At 37.2% G+C, this 26,180-nt stretch overlaps 1 protein-coding gene across 2 annotated transcripts in view; it reads right to left on the minus strand.

The window, feature by feature from the left end:
• Positions 1-26,180, minus strand: part of PCDH15 (protocadherin related 15) — a 1,495,046-nt gene that overhangs the window by 37,907 nt on the left and 1,430,959 nt on the right. For both annotated transcript variants that reach the window (XM_020978669.2, XM_078150714.1), the window contains 2 exons: positions 22,782-22,870; positions 3,915-4,091 (listed from right to left, as the gene is read on the minus strand). In XM_020978669.2, the coding sequence (XP_020834328.1) occupies positions 3,915-4,091; positions 22,782-22,870 (266 nt within the window). The remainder of the gene's footprint in view (positions 1-3,914; positions 4,092-22,781; positions 22,871-26,180) is intronic.

A 26,180-nucleotide genomic window follows, 5' to 3' on the forward strand; every position in this document is an offset into this window, starting at 1 on the left:
AACACTGTAGAATCAAGACAGGGAAATAAAAAGGTATGGGTCACCTTCTTTTCCTTTTTCCTTTCCACCTTGTCTTTATGTGAAGGATGTATATTAGGTACCATTCTATGTTTTTTGTTCTGCATTATATATAGAAATGTTTGTATTTTTAATTATTGTTAAGTTCATGATAAAAAATGAAAGAAAGAAATTATTAGTATTGATGAGAAGAAATCTGCTTTTCCAAAATCTGGTTGATCTCACTGATGTCATCAGTTAAAAACAACATAACCACCACTTTGTTCCAGGACTGACACCATGGACAGTTCTTAACTGACCATAAATAAGATGAGTAGCATTTATCTGCCTGCAGTAATGAAGAGATCTCTAGGATATATAAGGTGGAAAAGGAGCTCTGTCGGGCTAATTGAGTAGGTCTACCTTTACACCATCGAGGGGTTTGAATTGCTATAATATGACCAAGGGAGTTGTCCAGGTTATGTATAAGTTTATCACGAAGATGCATCTCTGACATGGACACAACTTTTTCCTTCCACCGTGTGCTATAACATTCATTGAAGAAGATGGTGAAAAATTATTGTGTGCCAAAAATCTCAGAGCACAGCTTGGAACTCTTTGGCTGAGCAGGGGTATGTATTCGCATAGGGCTTGAGTTTGAAATAAGAATACCTATCAAAGTCATCTATTGTTTTATTTCTGTTACATTGCTTGTCATAAGGGCATGTTAGAGTTCAGACATACAACTGTGGTCTGGCATACGGGAGCTGTCCAAAGCACCAAAAAGAAAAGTCTCATCTTAGGATACACACACACACAGACACATACACACACACACACCCTCATGTCTATATATGTGTATATGTGTATATATACACGATCTATCTATCTATCTATCTATCTATCTATCATATATATATCATAATAGCTTCTGTAGCATTTACAAAATTTTCATTATCATAATTTTATGAAGTTTACAAAATAATATTATTATCAGTTTTGTATATTTTAAAGTATTAAAAGATAACTTTTAATGGAGGACAGAACTTATATGTCAAATAATATGGAGGCCAGCCAGATTTTATTTGAAAAAATAGATATTTTGGGGGTCCACACATATTTTGTCTATTTACTATGTGCTTGAACTAAAATATTAGTTTGCAAGAAACATGAAATTAATTACAACCTATGTGACCCTGGGCAAGTCATTTAACTCTGATTGCCTCAGTTTCCTCATTTTTAAATTGATCATTGGAAGCTCTATAGAAATTTTATTGGGTTTACTTTGTTACAGGAGGACATTTAAAAATACAAATATGTACATAGACAACTCTCTCAGAATATAAATTATAAATAATGTTCTGATCTGCATTGGTAGAAGGAGCTTCTTTATCCAATATTCCCTCTACCAATAAAAACATGGTAAAGATCCTATCTCTATTCTTCTCCTACAGATATGTGTAATGTGCATATGTTATTTACATCTGTCTGTATTAATGCAACATATATCATAACTTATAATTATAGAAAATAACTCATAAGAATATAATGAGATAAATAGTGTCAGAGAATTTTGAGAAATTAAGGCACTTAATAAGTACCAGAATTATAATTAAAGATGTCTCTGTTCTGACAAAATCACTGGTATGCTATTAAATGTTTAAAGTCTTAACATTATTTAGGGACATTAGGAAGTCAAGATGGATCACCAACATGGAACATTTTCAGTTAAACCCCCCAATACTGCAGATACACCAATGAAACCTTTTCTAAATTTAGCATTGGTTGTGAAAGGTCTGACATATACATTATGGTAAGGCAAATAGTTGGGACTTTTGATTTGACAGTCTTCAGAGCTATTTCTTGAAGTTAGAAGTGATATTCTAATTACCTATTAGGGTTTGTCCATAAGTCTGAATATTTTCTTATGACTTTTCTGATTAATGTGTCCTGAATGATCACTCCTGTCCTTCTTGAAATCTCAGGATTTGGTTTGGCCAATAATCATTTGCATCTATTTGTGTTACTTTTGAAGAAGTTTTTTCCTTGTAAGACATTTGTTCCATTGAATTCACAGAATCTAAGATTCCCAGAAGATTAGAAGTGGGAAGACCCTCAGGGATATCTGGTTCAACCCATGTCTGAAAGAAATTCTAACTAAAACATGCCCAATAAGTAGCCATTCAACTTCTGCCTAAATACTTCCAGTGGAGAGAAACCTATCATTTCCCAAGACTGTCAATGCAACACAAGATAAGTTATGACAAATAGGAATCTTTTCCAACATCAAGGTGAAATTTTCTTTTTCCACTTCTACCCTTTTCTCCCAATTCTGCCATTTGGGGCCTTATACTATATCTAAGACCTCTTCTGCTTGACAGCCTTTCAAATACTTGAATATAGCGATTATTCCTTCTCCCTCAAATATTCTTTACTTTAGGCTAAACATCCATAATGCCTTCAATAGATTCTCCAAAAAATTTTATCAGAGGCACCTAAGCAGTATAGTAGATAGATTTTAGACCTGGAGTCAGAAGACTGAGTTCAAATCCTTGGACACTTGTTACCTATTGAGACTCTTGGCAAGTCACTTAACCTTTGCTTCAGTTTCCTCTATAAAACTGGTATAATATTAGCACAACTCTCAGGGTTCCTGTAAGGATAAAATTAGATAATATTTGTAAAACACTGTGTAAACGTGAAAGTGCTCTGTAAATCATAGCTTTCATTATTGTTGTTTGACATAATTAAGTTATTATTATCCTGTTTACCATTCACTGGATACTCTGAAACTTGTAAATGTTCTTTCTAAATGTGATCCCAGAATGGATGAAACTCCAGGTGCAATCTGACTGTGACAGAATACAGTATAAACATCAGTTCCTTAGTCAATTCAGATAAATATGTAAAGTTGTCTGTTATTTTTCAACATTTAACACTGTTAGTATATGTGAGCTGTCCAGCAGCAGCAGCAGTAGCAGCATCATTGTTGTCACCATCATCTTTACCATTGTAACTGTCATACAGTTGTCAACCTCATCCTGGACACTTGGCCTCTCTCAATGGCTCCAAAGGGCACATTAATTTTCTTGACTCCCACATGAAACAGTTAATGCATATTGTTCTTGTCATCCATTAAAATCCCTAGATTGTTTTCAAATATAACTGCTGCTTAGCTTTGCATTACTATTTTATTTGGTGAGACTGATATTTTTGAATGCAGAGGAAGGAAGTTAGGAATTCAGAGAAGCAAATTCTAAATTAGAAATTTACATTATTCTATAAGCTCCTCTGAATTTTATGTATTCTAAGAATATATTTTTTTCTTTTAAATCTTATAGTTTCTGAGCATAGTTGATATGAAAATTTGGTTAAGTGAGTAATTCTTTAAACTCAGAAATATTCATTGAGGTTAAACAAATAATAGCTTGCATAAAATACATAAGCATTTTATTTATTAAGATCCTTTTTATCTCTAGCAACCAATATGGATGATACTTTGATAGAATTTTAAAGGTACATGGCATTCAGAAGCAAAAAAAGAAGCTTTCATTGACAATTTATTACAAGAATGTGAGCATGAGCAACACATTAGAAACAAAGAATTACTTAAGAGAAATGTAGTAATGGATGTCTTTGAAGTTGCATGAGTGAAGAAAAAAAGATGGATTTTTCAGGGAGTGAGAATGAGATATGACTAATAGACATCTTATGTTCCTCCACGGATGCATTTGCCAAACAAAAGCAAAAAAAGTGCCCAGCATGTTGGATGGACACCCTAAGGTGAACTCATGGGATTATAGGGGCAAGAGTTACAAAGGATGGGCAAAGATTTGCATAACTAAAGGAGGAACCTCTCATTGAAAGCTTCATCAAGTGATTTAAGGAAATATTAAATATATGTTTCAAGTACTTACTTAAAAAGTTCATTCCTGCTGATTGCTCTGTTGGTCTGGGGGTCAATTGCATAGACAACCAGGTCAGACTTGGTGTAGTCTTCTTGAGAATAGGCTTCTCCAAACCGCCGGGCACCAATGGATTCCACCACAACTTTGGCACCAGGAATCTGTTCTTGTACATAGCGATCCAAAATCCTATCCATTCAAACAGAAGACAAACACAATTTCTTAAGAATTGTTGAATGCAGAGACCAATTTAAAAGTGGAGGAAATAGGCCCTAATGCAGTGATATCTAGCTTTGTGTCGCTGCTAGCTAAATCTTATCACTTTTCAAAAAATCTCCATATTTCCTAAACAGTGACCTGCCCCAGGGATCACAGAAGCATAATAATATAGAGGGAGGTCATCAACCATGTCCTGTTTGTGTCTGAGCTTTTTGAATTTATGACACCATTTCAGTTTTAAATGGCCCATGGGAAATGCCAAATGTGTTTTACAAATAAAACTGTCAACAATTTATAGAAGTCATGGGGGCTCAGAGCTCTTTGGCTCTACCTTTCTTCATGGGGGAAAAGGATGATAAATTCCTTGGCCTATGACTTATGGGATCCATTCCAAGACATTGGATCACATGGAATAGAACACCTGTTCTTCCTATAGGTGTCATGAGAAGAAATAGGAGCCCTTCAAAAAATGCCATCTACCTGCTTCAAAGGTAACTCAGATGATGGCAACAGCTAAATCCAGAGTGAGTAGCAGAAGGAAAGGATAGTATGAAAGAAAGAAGCACAAACTAATAATAATTACAATAATAACAACAACAGCAAAAATAGTGATGATGACAAATGATAATAATAACAATAAAACAATATGTAAGACAATGTAAGAAATCTTAAATTGTGAGTAAATGAAATACAATTTCAGGTAGGAGTCCATATAATTCCTGCAATTATATCATCATTTAGTTAAATATAACATTTTTCACTTTTATTTTAATTTTAAATTTGCCTTCTTTTCCCTTTATGATTGAGTCATAAAGTATTATGGCATCAAATATTTTATCAATGATGTTTTATCCAGAAAAGAATTAACATAAGAAATAAGACATCTAAAGCTTTACTATATTAAGGACTTACTATGATGCTATGTTGGGGTCTACAGTATGAAATCACTTTTTTGGTAAGAATTTAAATAGGGCTGATCCTGCAATTTTATTTGTTTAGTGAACTTATGGGAGAGGAAACTCTCTCTTCCAATGCAGGTAGGCACTTTTGCTGCAAATTAAAGCCTTAAGGGGTTGTCTAGAACAGAGGTTTCAAACATGCAGCCAGTGAGCCCAGTTAGGCAGGAACTAGGCTACAATGCATTTGAGAAATGTTTAAAAATACAATAAAGCATAGATGTCAATTTGTGATTTTCTAAGTCAATTATGTGGCCCTCAGGGATGCATTCCTATCTCAGTTTGACATTGCTGTCTTAGAGGTCTGAGAAGCTAATGACTTGCCCTGGGTCACATAGCTATGTTTTTGTCTGTTTTTTGTTTGTCTTTTTTTTTTTTTTTGGTGAATCAATCAGGGTTAAGTGACTTGCCCAAGGTCACACAGCTGGTAAGCATCAAGTGTCTGAGGCTGGATTTGAACTCAGGTCCTCCTGACTCCAACAGTGGAGCTTTATTCGCTGTGCCACCTGGCTGCCCCATAGCTATGGTTTTTGAGCAGTGTGACTTGAATCCAGGTATCCTGGTTTCATGCTAGCTCTCTATTCACTCCATCATGATGCTTCTAAATTTTAATGAAGGATCTTATTTTTCAGCCTTAAATAGGGTCCAAGGCTGACTTATCTACAGCTTGACAGTAAGCTGCAATGTAGTAAGACTCAGGTGACAAAAGGAATACATTCTCTAGACTTGCTCACAGTATGAAAAAGAAAAGGAAAGAAAACAACCAATTCCTGGGTTTTGCAGGATGTATCTGGACAATTCAGGGGTGAGAAATAAATATTGTATTTTCTTCAACTTAATTGCCAAATGGAGTAAAAGAATTGAATGCTTGTTTTTGAAATGTGAATTCTTTAACAAAGGCCCAGTCCATGGAACTGGCTGAGAGAAAACTGAACTATTGCATTTGCTGAGTCAAGCTGAGTCTGGCCACTTATTTACCCATGGGTCTATCTGGAGTCAAGAGATAGACGCTAGTCCTTACCTTGCTGCTAATGACCTATAGCAATCTACATAACTACTTAGTTTTCTCACTTTAGAATTATGATTCTGAATTAGATTATCTCAAAGTGCTAAAATCTGATGATTATTTATTAGATTTCTATACTAGGAGAATTGCCTAGGCCATTGAGAGAGTGACTTGCCTAGCGTCATATACTATGTGTAGGAGGAAGGAGTTGAATCCAAGACTTGGTACCAAAATTAGCTGCTTATTTATTATGCAAAAATGCCTCTAAGGACCCTTTCAACTAGAAAATGCTATAAAGGACAAACCACTTGCCAAGCTACATGAGATTAACCATTGATGTTACTTCCTATTCTGGAGGAATACCTCTGCTTACCTGTCCCATCTGTACATCTTGGTGGCCTACACATGCTTACAACTTGACTCCATTGAAGCTTCTTCTGACTCCTTAGCCAGAAGAAATTTCTTCCTCATCTGACTATATGACACTTCATACCATGTGATATATCTCCATATTGTAAATTATATTGTATACTATATATTATATCTGACAAGCAGAATGGCATAGTGACTTGAAAACCAGCCTTAGAGCTAGAAAGCCTGAGGTACAAGGATTTTCTCTGACATATACTAGTTATTTGACTGTGGGCAAGCCAATTCAATCAATCAATCAACATTTAAGTGCCTACTATGTGTCAGGCTCTATGCTAAGTGCTGAAGGTATAAAGAGAGGCAAAAGACATGCAGTCATAGGGCTTAAAGTCTATTGGGGGAGAATACATGTAAACATAGATACAAAACAAGCTTTAATCGGGATAAGCAGGAGATAATTAGCAGAAGAATGCACTAAAATTATGAGGTGTTGGGGAAGGTTTTCAGTAAAAGATGGAACATTCATTGGGATTTAGATGGAGCCAGAGAGGTCAGTACTTGGAGTATATGAGGGAGAGCATTCTGGGCATGGGGGACAGCTAGAGACAATGCAGAGCCAAGAGCTGAAATGGTATGTCTCATTCGTGGAACAGCCAGAAGAGCACATGTAGGGGAATGAGGTGTGAGAAGACTGGAAAGGCAGGAGGGCTAGGTTAGAAATGGCTTTGAATGCCAAACAGAGCATTTTGTATTTGATCCTTGAGGAAATAGGAAGCCACTGGAGTTTACTGAGTAGTACAGTGAGTTGTATGAGTCTCTAAGATCAGCTCATAACTTGCAACAACAACAACAACAACAAACCCCAAAATTGCTAATTTGCATTGTTGGAAGAATTGTCGTCCCCGGGAATTCTAAAGGCTGATGAGATTCCAGGTCCACTCCCCAAGTCCCCAGTGTCTTACACAACTGATCTGTGATTTAATTATTATCATAAATTGCCAGGGAGGAAATTCTCCATAGCAACTTGGACTAGTTCTGTCTTTTGAACTTACAGTTGTAGAGCAGCAGCATGGTGCTTTGGAAAGAGCACTAGCCCTGAAATTGAGGGACCTGGATTGAAACAGGGGTATGTTGATCAGGGTTTAAGAAGTAGCTCTTTAAAAAGGCATGGCACACTTTTAAGATGAATCTGGATTAACATTTTTTTCCATTGTTTTCTTGAGTCTAGGAATCAATGAAATAGTAAATTAAGGCCTGATTTGTAGCATTTGACAATTTCAGAACTCTAACTGCTCACGCGGAAAACTTCACAAATAGCTCTAGCCTGTACGAGCTTGCTGTGGTATACCACCTCCTTTAATGTTTACAGTTGGATGACCTTAAGGAAGTCATTCAACTTCCCTGGGCTTCAGCTTATTCATTTATAACATGAATGGGTTGGAGGAGAGGGCCTCTGATATATCTTTAAGCTTTAGATGTCTGAATTATGAGAGTTGCCTAGGACACTGAGAGGGTAAGGGGTCTCTCCAGGGTAAAACAGTATGTAACAGAGGCAAGAATTGAATCCAAGTCTTCCCGATGGTGAGGTCAGCACTCAGTGTCTCTCTGTGCATTGCAAGTAGGTATTTTAAAATGTTTGTTGAGTTTAATTGAAGCATTAGAGCCAGGATATGAATGTAGGTCTTTTATGAAAGTTTTATTAAGGCTGTACTATGAGCATGCATTGTACTGTTCGAGGCATTGGGCAATCCAAAGAAAAAAGCAAAAGAGAAGACTTTGACCTTGAATCACTTACATTATAATGAGGAAGACAAGATATACATAAATAGTCACCTTTAAGGACATACAGAGGAGATAGAAGGTTTGTGAAGGGGCATAATAAGCCTAGAAAGGGAGGGGAGAGCCAGGTCAGAAAGAGTTGTAGATATCAAATACAGGCACATGTATTTTATTCTGGAAGCAATAAGGATTCATTGGAGTGCGTTAAGCAGAGGAGCAACAGCATCTAACCTGTACTTTTGGATGGCCTCCATCGTTAGCATCAATGACTTTCCTATGAATGTAAGAGCGCACGATGAAGTAGCTCGCCAAGCTTATGTAAAATATAGGATTAAAAAAAAAGAAAAAGAAAACTAGAAGTTCAACAACGATCAGAACAAAACTGTTGAATGAAATAGATTGTAGGTCAGAGAACACTGGACTTTTGTCATGCCTCAGTTAAAATGAGGCAGCTTTCACAGAACATTCTATGTTTATTTGCTGTGTTTAAGCTACATATAGCCAAAAGCACAGAAACTGTTTTCGGATGCATCATTGTTTCTTTTTCTTCTTGTCCACATGAAGAGCTGGACAAGATTTGCTAGGATGGGGGGATGATGTCTGAATCAAAGATACTATATTGAATATTGAATTATTTTATCTTTAAAGTCTAGATCTAGGGACTACGTAGTAGTAGCAGTCAAAGGCTACTCAGTTTCTCTCAACAGGTTCAGAATCCTAGAACCGGAAATGAAAGGGAAAATCTACTCTAAGCCATATGTGGAAAAAGAAATTCCCATCCACAATCTCCGCAACATGTACCCAGGAAGCCTTTTCTGATAGACTTCCAGTGGGGATCTATAGTCAGAGAAATTGTCATATCGGGTGGCACAACAGTGCTGTTGCAGAAGACTTGGATCTCGTTGTTACTAAGTTGTGTTGGGCCCACTGAAAAAAGGAAATGAGGTAGAAAGAACAATGAACAAGTGCTAGGTTACAAAAACTCATTGCTCTTTCATCATTGAACCTTCATTTTGAGGGTGACTGGGGTGTCCTTATCTGCCTCAGGCTAGACGTGTATTCCATTCAAGGTCACACTGATACCGATTGGTATGGAAGCTTTGGCCTACTCCATTTCTACCTGCAGCCAGTTTGAACCTCCTTATACAGCATGTTAACCTCTCACTTACTGAGGTTCCCCATACTGGCATCCAACTTAGCTCAGACACCTAACTGTTTTTAGCCTACTGCAGCTCAGAACTCTCAAGCAAGCTACCTAACTCAGCCTGAGATTACAAGCATGGCTGATATTCCTGGCTGCCCTCCATTTTTGCTGTGAACGTGTACCAATAAACTTCGTGGATTTTACTTCACAACGTTCTTTTTCTAATAACTTAGTATTTTTTTTCCCTTTGTGGTCACTGACAGAATCCTAGAATTTGTAAAGGAAAATCCTAAAATAAAGCAAGGCTTACATTTTCTTACTAGTAACAAGTGAGTGGTTGGTTGATAGAGTCAGAGAACCTGAGTTGAAATCCTGGTACTTGTATGGTTCTGAACAAGTGGTTTAACCTCTCTGGGCCTCAGTTACTCATTGACAAGCTGGCTTCTATGGACTACTCTAGCTTGTTATTTGGAATTCCTTGATTACACAATGTCTAAGGTCTGTACTACCTTTAACTCCTTCAGTCCTATGGACAAACATGCCTTACTGGTTGCTAGAATGTCAGCCTGCCCAATGTGTCCTTATTAGCAAATGGAGATATTTTAAGTAGACATTTTATTTATAGGATTGGCTGCTCTGTATCTCAAAGAAAACAAAACATAATTCTATGGACCTTGATCACTAGCAGCATTGTTTTGGATATTAATAGATTTTTTTTAAAGTAAAATATCTAAACAATAAGACTTCAAAGGTGCCCCATCCTTCAGAGACTTTACTGGGATCTGTGCCATTCCAGAACTTCTTTAGGTTTCTTCCTTTTTATCCATATCTTTATCCTACCTCTCATCTCTAAGAAAGAAGTGTCCCTCTTCACCTCTGTTAACCCCACCATTGTGGCTCTCAATCCTGTCTCCTCTGCTTCCACAGTGCTACCTACATAAGTATTTTCTAGAAATTAAAATTCAATTATCAAGCATTTATTCAGGGAAAAAAACCATTTGGTTAGTGCTTACTATGTTCCTAGAAAGGTGTTAATTTTGGAGGATATAAAAACAAACTCTGTTTTCAAGAAGTTTATGTTCTTATAGGAAGACAAGCCATATTGGAGAATGGTGGGCGGGGACAGTGAGTGGAAATAGCTAGTCACTTAATTTGTGCCTCTGTCTGCTTATCCCTAAGGTGGGGTAATAATATCACCTACCTTGCAGGGTTGTTTTGAGGATAAAATGAGATAGTGTTCGGGAGGTAACTTACAAAACTTAATATAAAAGCTGGATATGATCATTATATTGTTTTAGGGAAGGGCTATCACAGTAAGCTCGCAGATTAAAGAGAAAGAGCCTGTAGAGAGAGATAGAGACACAGAGATAGAGAGAGACAGAAAAAAAGATAGAGAGATAGAGAGAGAGAGAGAGAGAGAGAGAGAGAGAGAGAGAGAGAGAGAGAGTGAGAGAGAGAGAGAGACAGACAGACAGACAGACAGACAGACAGACAGACAGAAAGAGAGGGAAGGAGAGGGAAAATCTCAGCCTGAGGATGCCAGAGGGAACTACACTAATGGGAAGCTGAGGAAAGCTCCCAGTATAGGTTCTTTAATAAAGTACCAGTAGAGCAGGTGAATAAACATACCACATTTTTCAACAAGAAGATTCATAGTTTCATAGATTTAGAGGGAACGAGTATTTGTAAGTACTTAGCTACGTTCAAGGCACACATGGTATCTCACCTGATCGAATTTAGAATTCAGAAGTCCTTCTGCTCAACCCTTCATCTTCTTCCTTCTCTTCCTATCTCCCTCCTTCCCTCTGTCTCCAACTGTCTGTATGTCTGCATATCTCTGTCTTTATCTCTCTGTATTTGTCTCTGTCTCTCTGTCTCTGTCTCTGTCTCTGTCTCTGCACACACACACACACACACACACACACACACACACACACACACTGGCACATAAGAATAAAGAGCTTGAGAACCAAAGAGGAATCCTGGATTTAGAATTCGCTATTCAGCATTGCTTTCATTGGACCAGAATTGCTATACTAGCTGAGCACTTCTTGAGGGTCAGCAATCTGAAAGAATTGTTGAAAACCATTGCTATGTCCAAGTTCCTGAAATATTAAAGTGTTCTTTGGGTATCTAGTGGATCTGTGTTCTCACCACACTGAGCAATGATCAGTTGGAATGGAATTATTATCAGTACACAAACTAATAGCTCCATTCATCAATTCGAATGAATGTTACCTCAGAGCTTGATGTAGTTTTTAATGTAGACAATGTTGATTCATTTTTGAAGGCCATTTTATTCATATTCTAAATGTGAAGGTCATGAATCAAGGATATTAGAGAACTTTTTTTTTGTCCCTGTCTAAAAGTTATGTTTTTAAAATCTTTTTTTTTTTAAACTGTGGTTGAAGGAAAGTGTGGAGGAGGGGGCAGATAATAAACAAAATTCTATTCTCTACTTTTCTTTCCCTAAATACCAACACATTCACTTTTGTTTATCTTCTGGAAATATTGCCTTGCATTGAAAAGGAGAGAATAATGCCCCAGTTTGAGAGGAGGCATTTATAGGGGAAAATCAAGGCATACATTTATAAACACACGGTCTGTCATTAAATCAGTTAAATGACAAAACTCTATAAAAAACTTATGGGCATTCATCTTTCAAATATCTACTCTTTTTGGTGCAATGTCTTTTGTATGTCCCAATCAAAATGGATTCTGGTTCTCACATTCCATGATCCAGAAATGTGGACAAATCATCAAACTGTCTATTCCCATAACCCTCTTTCAGTTCTTTTTTTCCTGGGGAGATTCTTGTGCAGCAGAAGGCAATATCTTCCTTCCCTTAAGTATTTTTATGGATCTTTACTTCCCCCAGTTCTTCTGTAAATATCCTCCATCAGAACTGCTCCCCAACACTCTTGCCCTCTAGCTCATGGCTTCCTTGACTTCTTTCAAGACTCAGCTCAAATCCAACCTCTTGTAAGAGATCTTTGCCAGGCCCCCTCAACCCTGTCACCTTCCTTCAGAGACAGCTCCACTTTACTCTTTATATATCTTGTAATTACATAGTCTTTTTGGTTGCTGCTTCCCCCCTTTAGGATGTGAGCTTTTAGAGGGCAAGGACAGAATCTTTCCCTTTATTTGTATCCTGAGCACAATGACTTGAAGGTAGTAAGCACTTAATAAATGCTTGTGACTGCCATCCTTTATCATGAGTAATAAATTCAAATCTGAGTTCTCGTAAGAAAACCAAGATTATCTGTAAATTGCATTTTAATCTCTTCAAAGTTACAAATGTCATTTTAGACATTTTAATTTAGCATTGATTTACGGATACTTTGTGACAAATTGTGTGTTTTTCTGTTTACTCAATAAAGCTCTTTAAATAAATTCTTTGTATGTCATACACGTTACTAGGTGACAATCAAACTGGCCAAATTGGAGCCCATAACATGGAATTGTTGTGGGTATATTTAAATGAAATTAGAGTGACAGTCCACATGTTGAAATCACCTCTTTCTCTAAAAACAAAACAGAAGCAAATGATCATTAGCTATCCTTCCATGGCATCCTCTGTAGAGAAAGTCAACATGGTGTATAGTAGAAAGAAAATTGACTTAGAATTGAGATATAACTGTGAGGTATTGGAAAGGGCACTAGTTCAAGGCCCCAGTTTGCTGCTACCCCTGTGACTGAGGGTATGTCATGACATCTATGGGCCTCAGTTTTATCATCTTTAAAATAAGAGGGCTGAGTTGATGATCATTTGAGACCTCTAAAATGTGCTTTTCAGCCTTAAATCTATGATCCTATGAACCTTGGCTATCTGCTGGCTATGGGACCATAGATAAATTCCTCTGACCATAAGTTTCTTTATCCATAAAATGAAGATTTCCCGTATGATCTTGGGCAAGTCACAACATCTTTGCGCCTCAGTTTCCTCATCTCTCAAATGAATGGATTAGACTGGAATCAGGGGTGAGGAGCCTGTGCCCTTAAGGCCACATATGGTAGGTCCCCAGGTGTGGCCCTTTGACTGAATCCAAATTTCACAGAACAAACCCTTTTAATAAAAGGATTCCATCAAAGGGGCACACTTAAGGACCTAGAGGGCCATATTTGGCCTCAAGGCTGAAGGTTCCCCACCCCTATAATCTCTGAGGCTCTTTCTAGGTTTATATTTATTATCTTTTTTTTTTCATTCAGATCAAGTGATTTTTGAAATAATGATTGACTTTAAGATATATGATTGGTTCCTCTGAGCTTCAAAGAAGAAAATGCATAATTCCATCAAGTTTAACAATTAACATTGTTTTTGGTTTCAGCAAATTTTCAAGGCAACATAAAACACCCATTCAGCTTGCTTTCTATTTGACTGAGTTTAGTACCATTTGAGGTAAGATCCTTTTACATTTCTTCCTCCCACCAATATCTTTACTTTCCATCCTTTCCTCACTCTCTTTTTTCTTTTCAATCATGTTTTCTCTTTCCATACTTCCAATTTATCTTTCTCTATTGTGCCATTTCCCTCTAGCGCCATACTTTTGAAAGGAAGTCACTCATTTTTGTCACTGCCTTGCCCCTCTCCCCTTTCATCCTTTCACATCCTTCATTTCTTACATCCTGGAGCCTTTTAGCTCTCATCACTTAAGTGAAACTTCTAAAGGGGCTAAATTGCCTACATCTGCCATCTAGTGGTTTTCTCCCAATCACTTACTTCAGACTCTATGAAGCATTTGACACTCTTACCTCTCCTCTCCAATTATTTATGATACTATGATATCTTGATTCCTCCACCTACCAAAACACCAAATAATATGGCAAGTTTTTCCTAGACAATCTCCTTCCAAACTCATCAGAGATTTTCCATGATCAGCAAGAATGTCCCATTCTCACCATCCCTTTCAACCCCCTCTGCCAAATACTGTTCTACATTTAGCTGGTTTTTGCTAGTTTTTCCCAACAAGAATCCATTTTTATTAGAATCTAGAAGCTGTAAGGGGAATTTCTGCCCATAATCTGATGGCATGGGTCATCCTTTGAATATTCTTTATATCTCAACACTTAACACATTGCCTGGAACATAATATGTGCTTAATAAATGCTTAATGACTGACTGTTTTGTGTTATAAAAAATCCCAAATATGTTAGGGTCTATGTATACCGGCCAGTTGGATCAGCAGTTTAGGGAATTCCCATTGAAGTTCTCCAAATTTAGACCTGATGACCACTTTGTGGAAATATAGTGGGGATTCTCAGGAAATTATGGGTTATCTGGGTAGTCTGACAGATCCCTTCCAAACTGGAGATTCTGGAATTTCATTATTCCTTGGGTGACAAGAGCATGACTGTTAGCAGTATCTCATTCAGAATTTTGCTTAGTTAGTATGTGGGCTTACTATAGCTACAGAAGAAATAAGCAATCATTCTTTGAAACCACAGAAAGTGCTTGAGGGTTGTCACCTGACATTTCTGTGCTGAATTCTATGACATAGCTAGAATCTTCCACAAAGGACTCTACTTTTTAATTAACTTATTTTATTTGGCAATGACAAAGAGAGGTCTGATCTCTATTATAGATACTGGTAGGGCAACATTAGTGTTTTTATTCATTTTGCAAATGTACAATTTATAGGATTTTAAAGTTTGAGCCAAAAGGAGGCTGGTTGTATTTGTTTATTTGTTTTTCAATCATGTCCAATCTTTGTGACCACTTTTGAGGTTTTCTTGGCAAAGGTACTGGAGTGCTTTGCCATTTTCTTCTCCAGCTCATTTTACAGATGAGGAAACTGAAACATACAGAGTTAAGTGAGTTGCCCAGGGTCACATAGCTAGAAAGTGTCCAAGGCTAGATTTGAACTTAGGAAGATGAGTCTTCCTGAATCCAAGGCCAGCATTCTAGCCACAGCTGTGCTGGGAAAGGCTTTAGCTTTTGAATCCAACCCTTTCATTTTACACAGGGGCCCAGAGACATTAAATAACTTAACCCACAGCCACACAACTAATAAATGTCTGAGGCAGAATTTGAACCAAGATTTTCTTGATGCCAAGTCCAGTATCGTATCCACTATACCTTGCTGCCTCTTGGTAGAATTCCACGTGATACTTCTAGGAAGGGGTTTGGCTAGAGATTGTTCATGGCAGCAATGCAAAAATTGGGTCACAGGAGTAACTTAATATTTTTAGCTCCTGATGATAAGAGACCCAAAACACTCACAGGGCAAGCAGCGTGAAAAGTGTCAGGAAAAAGGTAAGGCTAGGCCAACAAAAAGTTCAGCTTAGAGAAGACAGAAAAGAAGGAAGAAACAGGTCCCATGTGATAGCTTACTATTATGACTAATTATTTTTATTAACTAGGTGCCAAACTGTTGTTTCTAATTTCCTAAGAAAATCCAAGTGTTATCTGTACCCTCTAAATTTGCACTCTTACACAATACCCTGGTGGAGTTATGTTCTGAATTGTGGTAGTGGGGCAGTTCTACAGTCTTGTGGCTTCTGTTATGGAGGCATAAATACTGGCAGGCTCTAGTAACCTGAGCAGTCCTCATGTAAAATCGTGGTGATGTGCAGTGTACCTGTCATTCAGTTTAAATTAACTTAGTGAATATTTATTTATGATTGTACTCCATACAATGTATTATGCTGGGGGTCTGGCCTGGGTATCGTCAGATGGTCTCATCATCTAACATCGTGTGGTCATCAAGGCAAGGCAATTTTCTGTCAGACCAACTCCTGAAGATCATCTATTTGGAAGGATCTCAGTATTGTAGTGCATAGAGTGAAGAATTGGAGTCGGGAAGACCTGAGTTCAAATTTTACTTTGGACTGTTAATATGATAGTCTGAGCAAGACCCTTAATGTTTTTAAAAATCATGTTGACCGTTTGTAAAATGTTGATGGTAATATCTACCCCATATGCTTGTTGTGAGGATCAAATGAAATAATATGTGTAAATACTTTGCAACTCTTACAGTGCTATATAATAATAATAATAATAATAATAATAATAATAATAATAACTACTATTATTATTACTAAGACATGGGAGTATTGGGATCTGCATTGGTAGAGTCTCCACAATCGTGAAGCCAGAGATCCTTGAAATATAAGCACAACAGTGTTCAAGGTCACCCCATCATTTTTTTTAAACTGATACCCAGTACTCTAGTATGAGGAAATTATTCATTTGTTTGTGAGATGTCATCCCTTCCATGAGTGCCTGAAAATTCATATTGCATTGAGCATTTTAACCTTCAAAAACAAAGCACTGAAAGTGAAAGTCATAGATCACCTGCCTTTACAATAAACAGGTGAACTCTTCTGTCTGCCCAATAATGCAGACCTAGAAAGCTGCATCCCGAAAGATTTCCCAGGAGCATCGAAAACTCCCTAGATCAGAAATCAGTGAATTGATCTGCATTTCAATTGGGGAAATACTAAAGGTATGGCTCATCTATGAACTCACATTGAAATACGTGTGGGATCTCCCTTAGTATGTTAATTCATTGGGCCATTTTGGCTCAGCCCCTCATATCTTAGATCTCAACAGATCAAATCCAATTAGCAATCTCTGATTCAATTTAATTTATTTCAATTCCAGAAATATTGTTAGTAAACTACCATAATGCAATGTATTGTATTGGACACTATGGATTTAGAGATTTAAAACTGAAACCCTAAATAATCCTGGTGCTCAAGGAATTTACCTCTTACTGCCTTTGGCCACATGTATACAAGCAAACAAGTCCCAAGAATACTCAATGTATTTCCAGGGGAGGGTGGAGAAGATCAGGACACAACTTCTGTAGGAAATTTCACTTCATTTGTGCTTTGAAGAAAACTAGATCTCCTCCAAATTATCAACTGAACTCCTTCAGAGTGGGCACCAAAAAAATTACCAAGATTATCAAGAGGTGGACAATTCCAATTTTTTTCCCTTCCATCACTAATAAAGGCACATTTTGGGAAATAAAAAGCATCAACATATTATTATTTGATGTGTGGCTAATGCTTAATGTTTACAGTTGACTTTTAATTTATGTTCCACTGATTACAGACTTATTATAGCAAAGGATATCATTAATAAGATGTGCCACGGGGGAGGCCATGCTCCATTAGTCGAGAGAAATGAGGCTGCTCATTTTTCTGTCTCGATAATCCCTATATGTCTTTGCATTGAGTACACTTATTTTAAATGGTATGTAGTCAGCAAAATTTTTGGTAATTAAAGTTTATGAGTTAATGGAGATTTTACAATTGAAAGAAATTTTGAAAGAATCACTGGCTTTAATTTATTCTGAAAGGGATTGTTTGCTGCACGTGTTTTAGCTGGCCTTTCAGTAAGGCCAGTTAAACAAATGAGGTTATTAGAGTTCAATTCATAGGAGGATTGCTTGAACGAACCTGAAAGGTTTAGTCAGGAGGAGAGAAGCCATTGGGAAACCATGATGGCTGTCTTCAAGAATTTAAAGGTGTTCCCATTGAAGAGGGATTAGACTTCTAACTGGCCTCAGAGGATAATAGAGTTATAGGTTTTGAGTTGGAAAGGGCCTCTGAGGCCAACAACTATAACTTCTTCATTTTACATATTAGGAAACTGAGGTTGGATGTTTAAGTGACTTATGTAAGGTCACATAGCCAGTAAGCATGAAGGCAGGATTGTAACCCAGGTCTCCCTGAATTGAAATATGGTGCCATACCCCTCATGAAACTCTGCATCTCATAGGGCAATAACATAGAAGGCAGAAATAGAAGTAAAGTTTGATGCCAGACAAATTTCCCAACTGTAAGTGTCTTACCCCAAAGTGTAATGAGATACTTCAGGAGACAGAAAGTTTTCCTTTTTCTGGGAAATTTCCACATGGGCATTAGAAGTACACTTTTAAAATGGAATTCCTGTTCATAGCTGCGTTAGAATAAATGATCTCTGGAGTTCCTTCTATTTCTGAGATTCTGAGATTTTATGATTCCCTGATTCTGGATGCACCCATGAGTAGAATAAATGGAAGGAGGTCAATAATAACAGAAACTGCATCAAAGGGCAAAAAAGGGGCTGCTAGAAAGTGAGACTAAAGACTCAGTCCTTAACCACACTGGAAGTTGAAGCATTAGGGTATATCCATATTAGATTGTTGAACAAGATTAAATGCCAAAGGAAAATTGAGCTTTCTTTTATCTCAATTTCTCCTTTTCAGGTACAATTGTTATGAGAGGTATCCAATCACATGGTCTTATTGATGTTTATGATGTATACCTGGGCTTGAGTTTTCTTCCCAAAGTAGTTTCTAAATCTAGCATCAGAATTTCATGTTGTTGAATGAATATTTTTAAACAAAGTTTTAGTTTAATGTTCTTTTAAAAGTCCCCATTAGTTACACAGAAACCAAGTGGGGACACTTTGGGGAAACAGAGTAGTTCCATTGGGTAAATCAATAACTGGCCTCAGTGAAGGTCAACCAGCTGCAGGCTTTTTCATTTAATTTTGTAAGTTGTAAAAGTACTTGTGTGAGTAACTGAAGAAGACCTAAATTCTCCACTACAATCTGTCTTGTCATACGCTGACCCATTTTTTGGGACGGCCTAGGCAATGGGGTTAAGTGACTTGCCCAGGGTTACACAGTTAGGAAGCATTATGTGTCGGAGACCAGATTTGAACTGAGGGCCTCCTGACTGCAAGGCCAGTACTCTATCAGCTGCGCCACCTAGCTGCTCCAGACTGACCCATTTTTGACAGTCATTATTACTTTTGAAAAGGATAGATGTATGTTTGTGCATTTGAATATCTATTTATCTATCTATCTATCTGTCTATCTATCTATCCATCTACCTATTTTAAATTTAGACAAACTTCTGTTCCCTTGCCTTGCCTTATTTTCTTTGGCTTTTCCTTTCCCTTCCCTTTCTTTCCTATTCCCTTCCCTTCCCATCCCTTACCTTCCATTCTCCTTCACCTTCTGCTTTCCTTTCTGCCTTCCCCCTTGCCTTACCTTTACCTATCTTTCCTTTTTTCTCTTCCCTTTTTTGGGGGTGAATTTGCATCTTCAAGAAACTAGGCAGTCCACTTGTGAGATTTATAGTGAGTATTCAGAAATCACCCTCCTCCACTTTTCTCAGCTCCTTGGTAGGTATTTTTCTCCTTAGTAGCTATTCATTAATGTAACATTTCAGATTGGGTCCAAAATATTTTTTTGCTTACAATCAACTTCATCAGTTTGGCAATTTCCTCCTGGCTCCAGTCTGATCATTTACATCTCTCCTGTGAGCTACATTCACTTTCTCTAATGGAGCTGGGTTGTACTAGACTCCTCAGATTGTGTTGGTTGTACTCCTAGTCAATATGGACTCTTACAAAATAACTTATCACATGACCATGGGAGCTGATTGGTTGAATGGGATAATTTTGTAGTTATTCCATTTAACCTCTACTAATTAAGTACTCTCTATGTAACATGCCACAGATAAAAAGACAAAAAGAAAAAAAAAGTTTTGATCTGAAGGAACTTGCACTCTATTTGTATCTCTAAAAGATATGCAAGTAAGAGATAAATGGAGAAAGTGTATACTGATGAGAAGGAGAATCAGGGTAAGTTTTCCACAGAAGGAATTATTTAACTGAGCCCTGAAGGAATCTAAGGATTGTAAGAGGTTTATGTGAAGAGTGAGAACACTGTGGGTAAGAGGTCCAGCCTTGCTAAGGCATGGAAGTAGGAATAGAACTTTGAGTTTGGCAGATAGCAAGAAGATGGACACTAAAGATTACAAAGGACATTCATGTGAAATGAGTCTGGAAAATGAGGCTCCAGTAGGATCATGAAGGCACTTAAATAGCAATCTGAGGAATTTCTTTTTTATCTTAGAGGCAACAGGAAAATATTAAATATTTTGTATAGCAAAGTAATATAGCCAGACCTGTACCTTAGGGAGATTATTTTGTCAACTGTGGGTTGGAATGGATTGGAGAAGGTTAAGGCAGGGAGATGAATCAGGAGGCTGCTGCAATAGTACAGGCAAAAGGTAGCAATGGACTGAAAGAGGTTGGTGGGGAGAAGGGCACCGATCTAAGAGATTTTGTGGCAGTAGAAATCAGGAAAATTAGCACCACCCTACGGTTCTGATATAAATTAGCAAACACAAAACATTCTAGTTGAATTGGTTTTTCATATTAGATTCAATTTCATCTTAGGGCCTCTGTATCGATGAGCCAAATTCTTTGATTAAAATGTATTTCTGGGTAAAGGCCATTGTACTTCCAAATTAATCTAACATTTTACACCCTTGCCCTCCCAGTATTTAACCATTAAAGTTAAATGTTTTGTTGCCAATATGACATTTGTTTTCTAGTCAACCATGGAGTAACTGAATTAGTATATCACTTTGTAGACTTTTTGTTTTTAGGTCCCAAGACTGGGTTTAACCTGAATTAAATCTATATAAATATAATAAAGACTAGCGCCACGCTGGACTTCCACCATGTAAGAGATTTCTATATATCTATATTACTATAATATTCTAAGGGGGGTTAGGTATATATGGGTGAACATATGCATGTATGCATGTATATTTATACACACAACATATATGTATACACATACACATATATATATATACATGTATACATTGCCATCTATGTCTTTATCCCATACATGTCTTCATATCTTTATGTGAGTTTATGTCTATACAGAGATATACAGATATTCATACATAACAATACACATATATTTGCATTTATTTATATTTATGATGTGTAATAACAAAACCTACTTGTTCAATGGCAAAGGGCATTTTAAGGAAGATTAAGAGTGAGTGAAATTAAATAAACAATATCTGATTCATTTTTCAAAGCTAGTTTAAATGAAGCTAATACCAAAATAACTTTCTTAAGCAATAAAAATCTATTTTTAAAGTTTTTAATTAAGACTTTTCTCTCCCAACTTGTGCTTAGGGAGGTTGCATTTCTCAAACTGAAGAAATTTCCTTCAGAACACAGTTGGGCAGGTATATTCATCTGGATTTTATAGAGCTGATTCTCTCAAGGAATTTTGATGGTGGAAGCTAGTAACCTGTTTATTGCTTCTTTTTTTCCCCCCAATATGGCAGAAGTATATTTTAGCACAAATATCAGTATGGTTTTCTCATCAAATAATGGATAACTGGACAACTAGGCTCCTGTGCAAGAGTAGTGGGTAACTCCATTAACCACTTAGATGATTGCACATCCTTGAATTCTGCTCAAGCTTTCACTTTCCTGCACTCCTGCTGGGCAAGAGATGTCCTGGAGATAAGGGTAATTCCTATCACTTTTGTCATGAGATTTTATTCCTCTTGGTGTAACTTACTCAAGGTTGTCTCTGATGATGACATGAGTTTAATACTAGCGTTCCCCTTTGAAGCTTAATTCCCTCCTTCTCCAGGAGGAATTGAATAAATTAAGAGCTGTCTATCACCTTGGCCCTGAGAGCTGACTGGGCATTTCCTAATTATTTACCCAATCAGCTTGGCTTCTTTCCAGACCTCTTAGTCTCTCAAAGAGCCACTTCCCGTACCTTTCAATTCAAACTCTAACACTGATTAACTTGTCAGGTCCAAAAAGAGGAGGTGTTTTTCTTTCCTTAAACACATTTTCACTTTTAATGTGAAGGGTTTTCTTATGCTTTAATTGAATTCTCTCACGTTGTTTCCTAACATTGCCAGGTGACATTTTCCAAGTAAAACAATGACAGATGTTCTATCGCTGAGCAACTTGATGATTCAGGTGACCTGACAGCATCAGGGGGAAAAGCAACAAAAATAGCTTTGCAAAATAACATGCCCACTTATGTGGAATGCATTTTCCAGACCTGTAAGAAAAGATGTCATCACCATGGAGTTGGGTGATATTTGGAGGTTTCCCATAGCTTGGCCTAATTATTTCTGCCAGTGTCGTGACGTGGTAAGACTTTTCCATTAGTGGTATAGTGAAAGAGTGTGGTCACAAAGACAGACAGGGGATTAATCATATACCTGATACCTGGGAAATGGGTTCCATATAGGCCAAGGAGGTCTTCCCTTTATTTAATTGATTCTGTCTCTCAGTTCTCTTATGTTTTCTGGCTGGAATTCCAATAGTACAGCATTTTGCTGCTAGCAAAAAAAGGTAATTATTTGTAGGTCATACTTTTATGAACCTCAGCCTTATGCTTCACATACAACTCTAAAATTCGATAATCAGGTTTCCCAGTCTATAGTGTATTAGAAGCTTTTTTAAAACTTCCTCACACTCAAGTAGATGCAGGGAACCACTCTAATGCTACCTTATATTGATTTTGTGTGTATGTGTATGTATATTTTTACATTCAGTTTTCAGCTTGACATGTTTGCATTTTCTAATGAGCCGGTATGAAAAAAAATGAACATCACTGGCTTACTGTGTCAGTTCTTCGATGTTCTGCTCCACAAGCGTTGGAGGCACATTGGAGACAATGACTTGCATGTCCAACTGATTGACCACAGATACCTGAAAAGCACCAATGCAAGGGTGAACAGACCTTTCCGTGTGCACATTGGTATAACACAAAATTCCAAACTATGTTCTTGTCTTCCCTAACATTTCTAGACATGATATCTCCTCATTTTACATTAAGAAAAAATCAGTTAAGAAATCTGTGCAGTTGTGTATTCACCAATCAAAAAGCATGCATTCCTTAACTATTGTGCATCAGACCCTATTGCAGGCATGAGACACAAATGAAAACATTAAAGAAAATGCATTTCTTTCACATTGGAGAGGAAAGAAGGACACAACAATTGAAAATAATATTAATAATAATAACAGCTAGCATTTTTGTAGTGTTTTCATTTTTTTTTTTTTGGATGATGGAATTGGGGTTAAGTGACTTGCCCAGAGTTACACAGCTAGGAAGTGTTATGTGTCTGAGGCTGGATTTGAATTCAGGTCCTCCTGACTAACTGCCACCTCTATAGTATCTTAAGGTGAATATCATTTCATTTTATCCTCAAAACCCTGATCACCATTCTCGTTTTATAGATCAGGAAACTGAGGCAAGCAGAGATTCAGTAACTGGCCTGGATCATACAGCTAGTAAGTGTCTGAGAGTAGATTTGAACTCAAGTCTTCCTGATTACAGGTTAAATGCTCTATTCATGGTGCCACCTGAGGCCATGTGGCAGAAGTAGCATCATAGTGGACTTGATGTCAGGAAGACTTGAATTCTAATCCATCTAATAATGGTAGATAGAAAAATAGATGATAGAAAGATGATCTGTATACACACAAACATACTACATTTATGTGAAAATAAATGAATAAAAAGGGATTACTCTTTCAGTTCTTTGAAATTTTGCTCTACAAGTGTAGGAGGGACCTGTCTGGTCATATTGATGCATTTTTAACCATAATGTACTCCATTTTCACCTCTGCTTTTTAGAATGCCTTGTTTCTTTCAAAACAGCTCAGGTATCACCCTCTACATAAAGCCTTTCTCTCTTTTCTTGTCCCCAGTTGGGTAGAAGTGACATTTCCCTACAGAGTAACATTTATGTGTTGTCATTTATGTATTTCATTTTTATATACTTTATTGTTTAATTTATACACACATGTACATATTGTCTCTATCCATGGGCACTGAAATTTAGAGGGCATACACTTTAAAATATTTATTCTTTAAGATTGTGAATTAAAGAAGTAAATTACATTATATGTACATAGCACATGCACTCCTTTAGTAGTGTAGAAATCACTAAATGGACTAACTAGTTTGCTGTACCAATGAATTGAAATAGGATGCTACCATATGTTAACCACACTCATTCATGCCCTATTAATTGCCCTTCCTTCTCAAGGGATTTTTTTCTTAATCACTTTTTGTATTATTTTTTTTACATCATGGATAAAATGTTGACTGAAGATTCCATTTCTTGCTGACTTGTCTGTCTTGGGAGTCAAATTTGCTAACTATAAACCTGTTTACAGGTGACATGTCAATTGACCAGAAGCAGTGTTTATGGTGACAAACATGACCACCTTCTTCCTCATTCTTATAATGTCAGTCTTGTCATCTTTAAGAAGAAAGAACTCCACAAAAGAAGACTGATGCTGGGAAAGGAGCTCTCATTTTCATTTTGTCTGAACAAACAATGACTGGGTCAAAGTGGGAGACCTTGAGGACCTCACAAAGGGCCTTAAGCTGGGAGGGACATTTTAGGACATCTAATCCAACCTCCAAGGGTGACATGACTGCCTGGGACCACACAGGGAGCAGTAAGTCACTGAGCTTGGCTTCAGAATCAACTTCTCTGCCTCCTACACTAAGCTATCTCACAACCATGGCAGTGAGTTAACCAATAATTTTCAACCATGTAAATGTGTGAAATGATCTTAATGATTGTGAGAAATGGTATTTTCTTTACTTTCACATCATATTAGACATTATGCCTAGTCCTGCAGAACAGGAAAAGTTAGAAGTTACAATTAAATGTAACTTGCCTCCCTCCCCCACCTGTAAGATTCATTTTAGCATGTCCCTTTCCAAAAGCCTCTTCCACATGGGGCTGTCTTATTGTTTACAACTCCCTGTTGAAAAATATCAGAGTCCATTTTATTACTGCAATTGAATTTATCACACGCATATAAAGCTTTACATAAGCAAATGATTAAACAAATGAGGGGATTTTAAACTGGTGCTGTCCATTTTGGAGGTGATGATCCAAGATTTACAAGGCGTTTTGCTTTCACAAGGCATTTGCATTACAGCCCTGAGTCAAACATACACAGAACATGTGTATTCAGCACATATAGATTGCTCTGCTGTACTAAATGCTCTGAGTATGTGCCCACACACTTGCCCAAATTAACTTTCTGTACGTTGATCACTGATCAAAGTTTCAATTTCCACACCACTGCTCTGACCTGGGATTCTTGATGATTGGAATAGCTGGTCATGGTTGAGGCAACTTATTCAATCAGAAACTGCCGTAATTGATGTCGGCATGACTGAGCTCTGTGAATCATGTTACGATTCCTTAAAATTGAGTTTAAGTTCCTTTGCAAATCAATTTTCCAGAGTTTGAGGACATAATTTTATTCTCCTGCAAAGTTTTCGTGATATGAAAATACATAGCATAGAAACTTCATACCTGTTTTTGTGACATATTCCCTGTCTAATCTTGATGTTGGTATTTAATATTGCCTAGATGGCTCACCTTTATAATATTTCCATTGCACCTGCTGATTTCCAAAGAATTGTGACCTTGTGGGACTTTTGTAACAAGAACAGGAATGACAACATTATACCAAGTAACATTCACAAAACTCAAGAATATCCTGCATGTATATCATGTTTCCTACTTCCCAAGGCATTATGACCTTATCCAGTGACATAATAATAGTCAGTCCATTTGTCCATTTCTATTGGAGCTGTGTGTTGCAGAGTTAAGGGTATCAGTATGCATAATTATAATGGTGATTTTACTTCTTCATTTTCTTTTCATTCATTCATTTATTCATTGATTCTTTACCAACTTTCCATGAAACTGGGTGGACTGAGGATCTTTTTGTTTGTTTGTTTTATTTTGTTTTGTTTTGTATTTTAGGCAATTGGGGTTAAGTGACTTGCCCAAGGTCACACAGCTAGTAAGTATCAAGTGTTTTGCTTGAGGCTGGATTTGAACTCAGGTCTTGCTGACTTCAGGGCTGGTGCTGTATCCACTGAGCCACCCAGCTGCCCCCTGACTGAGAATCTTTGCATGTGTAATAACAACTGACATAGGCACATATTGACCCAAATGTTCCAAATTATTTGCATAAA

This window comes from Phascolarctos cinereus, unplaced genomic scaffold, assembly GCF_003287225.1.
Source record: "Phascolarctos cinereus isolate Bilbo 61053 unplaced genomic scaffold, phaCin_HiC Scaffold_3;HRSCAF=262, whole genome shotgun sequence".
In the NCBI taxonomy this organism is placed as follows: Eukaryota; Metazoa; Chordata; class Mammalia; order Diprotodontia; family Phascolarctidae; genus Phascolarctos; species Phascolarctos cinereus.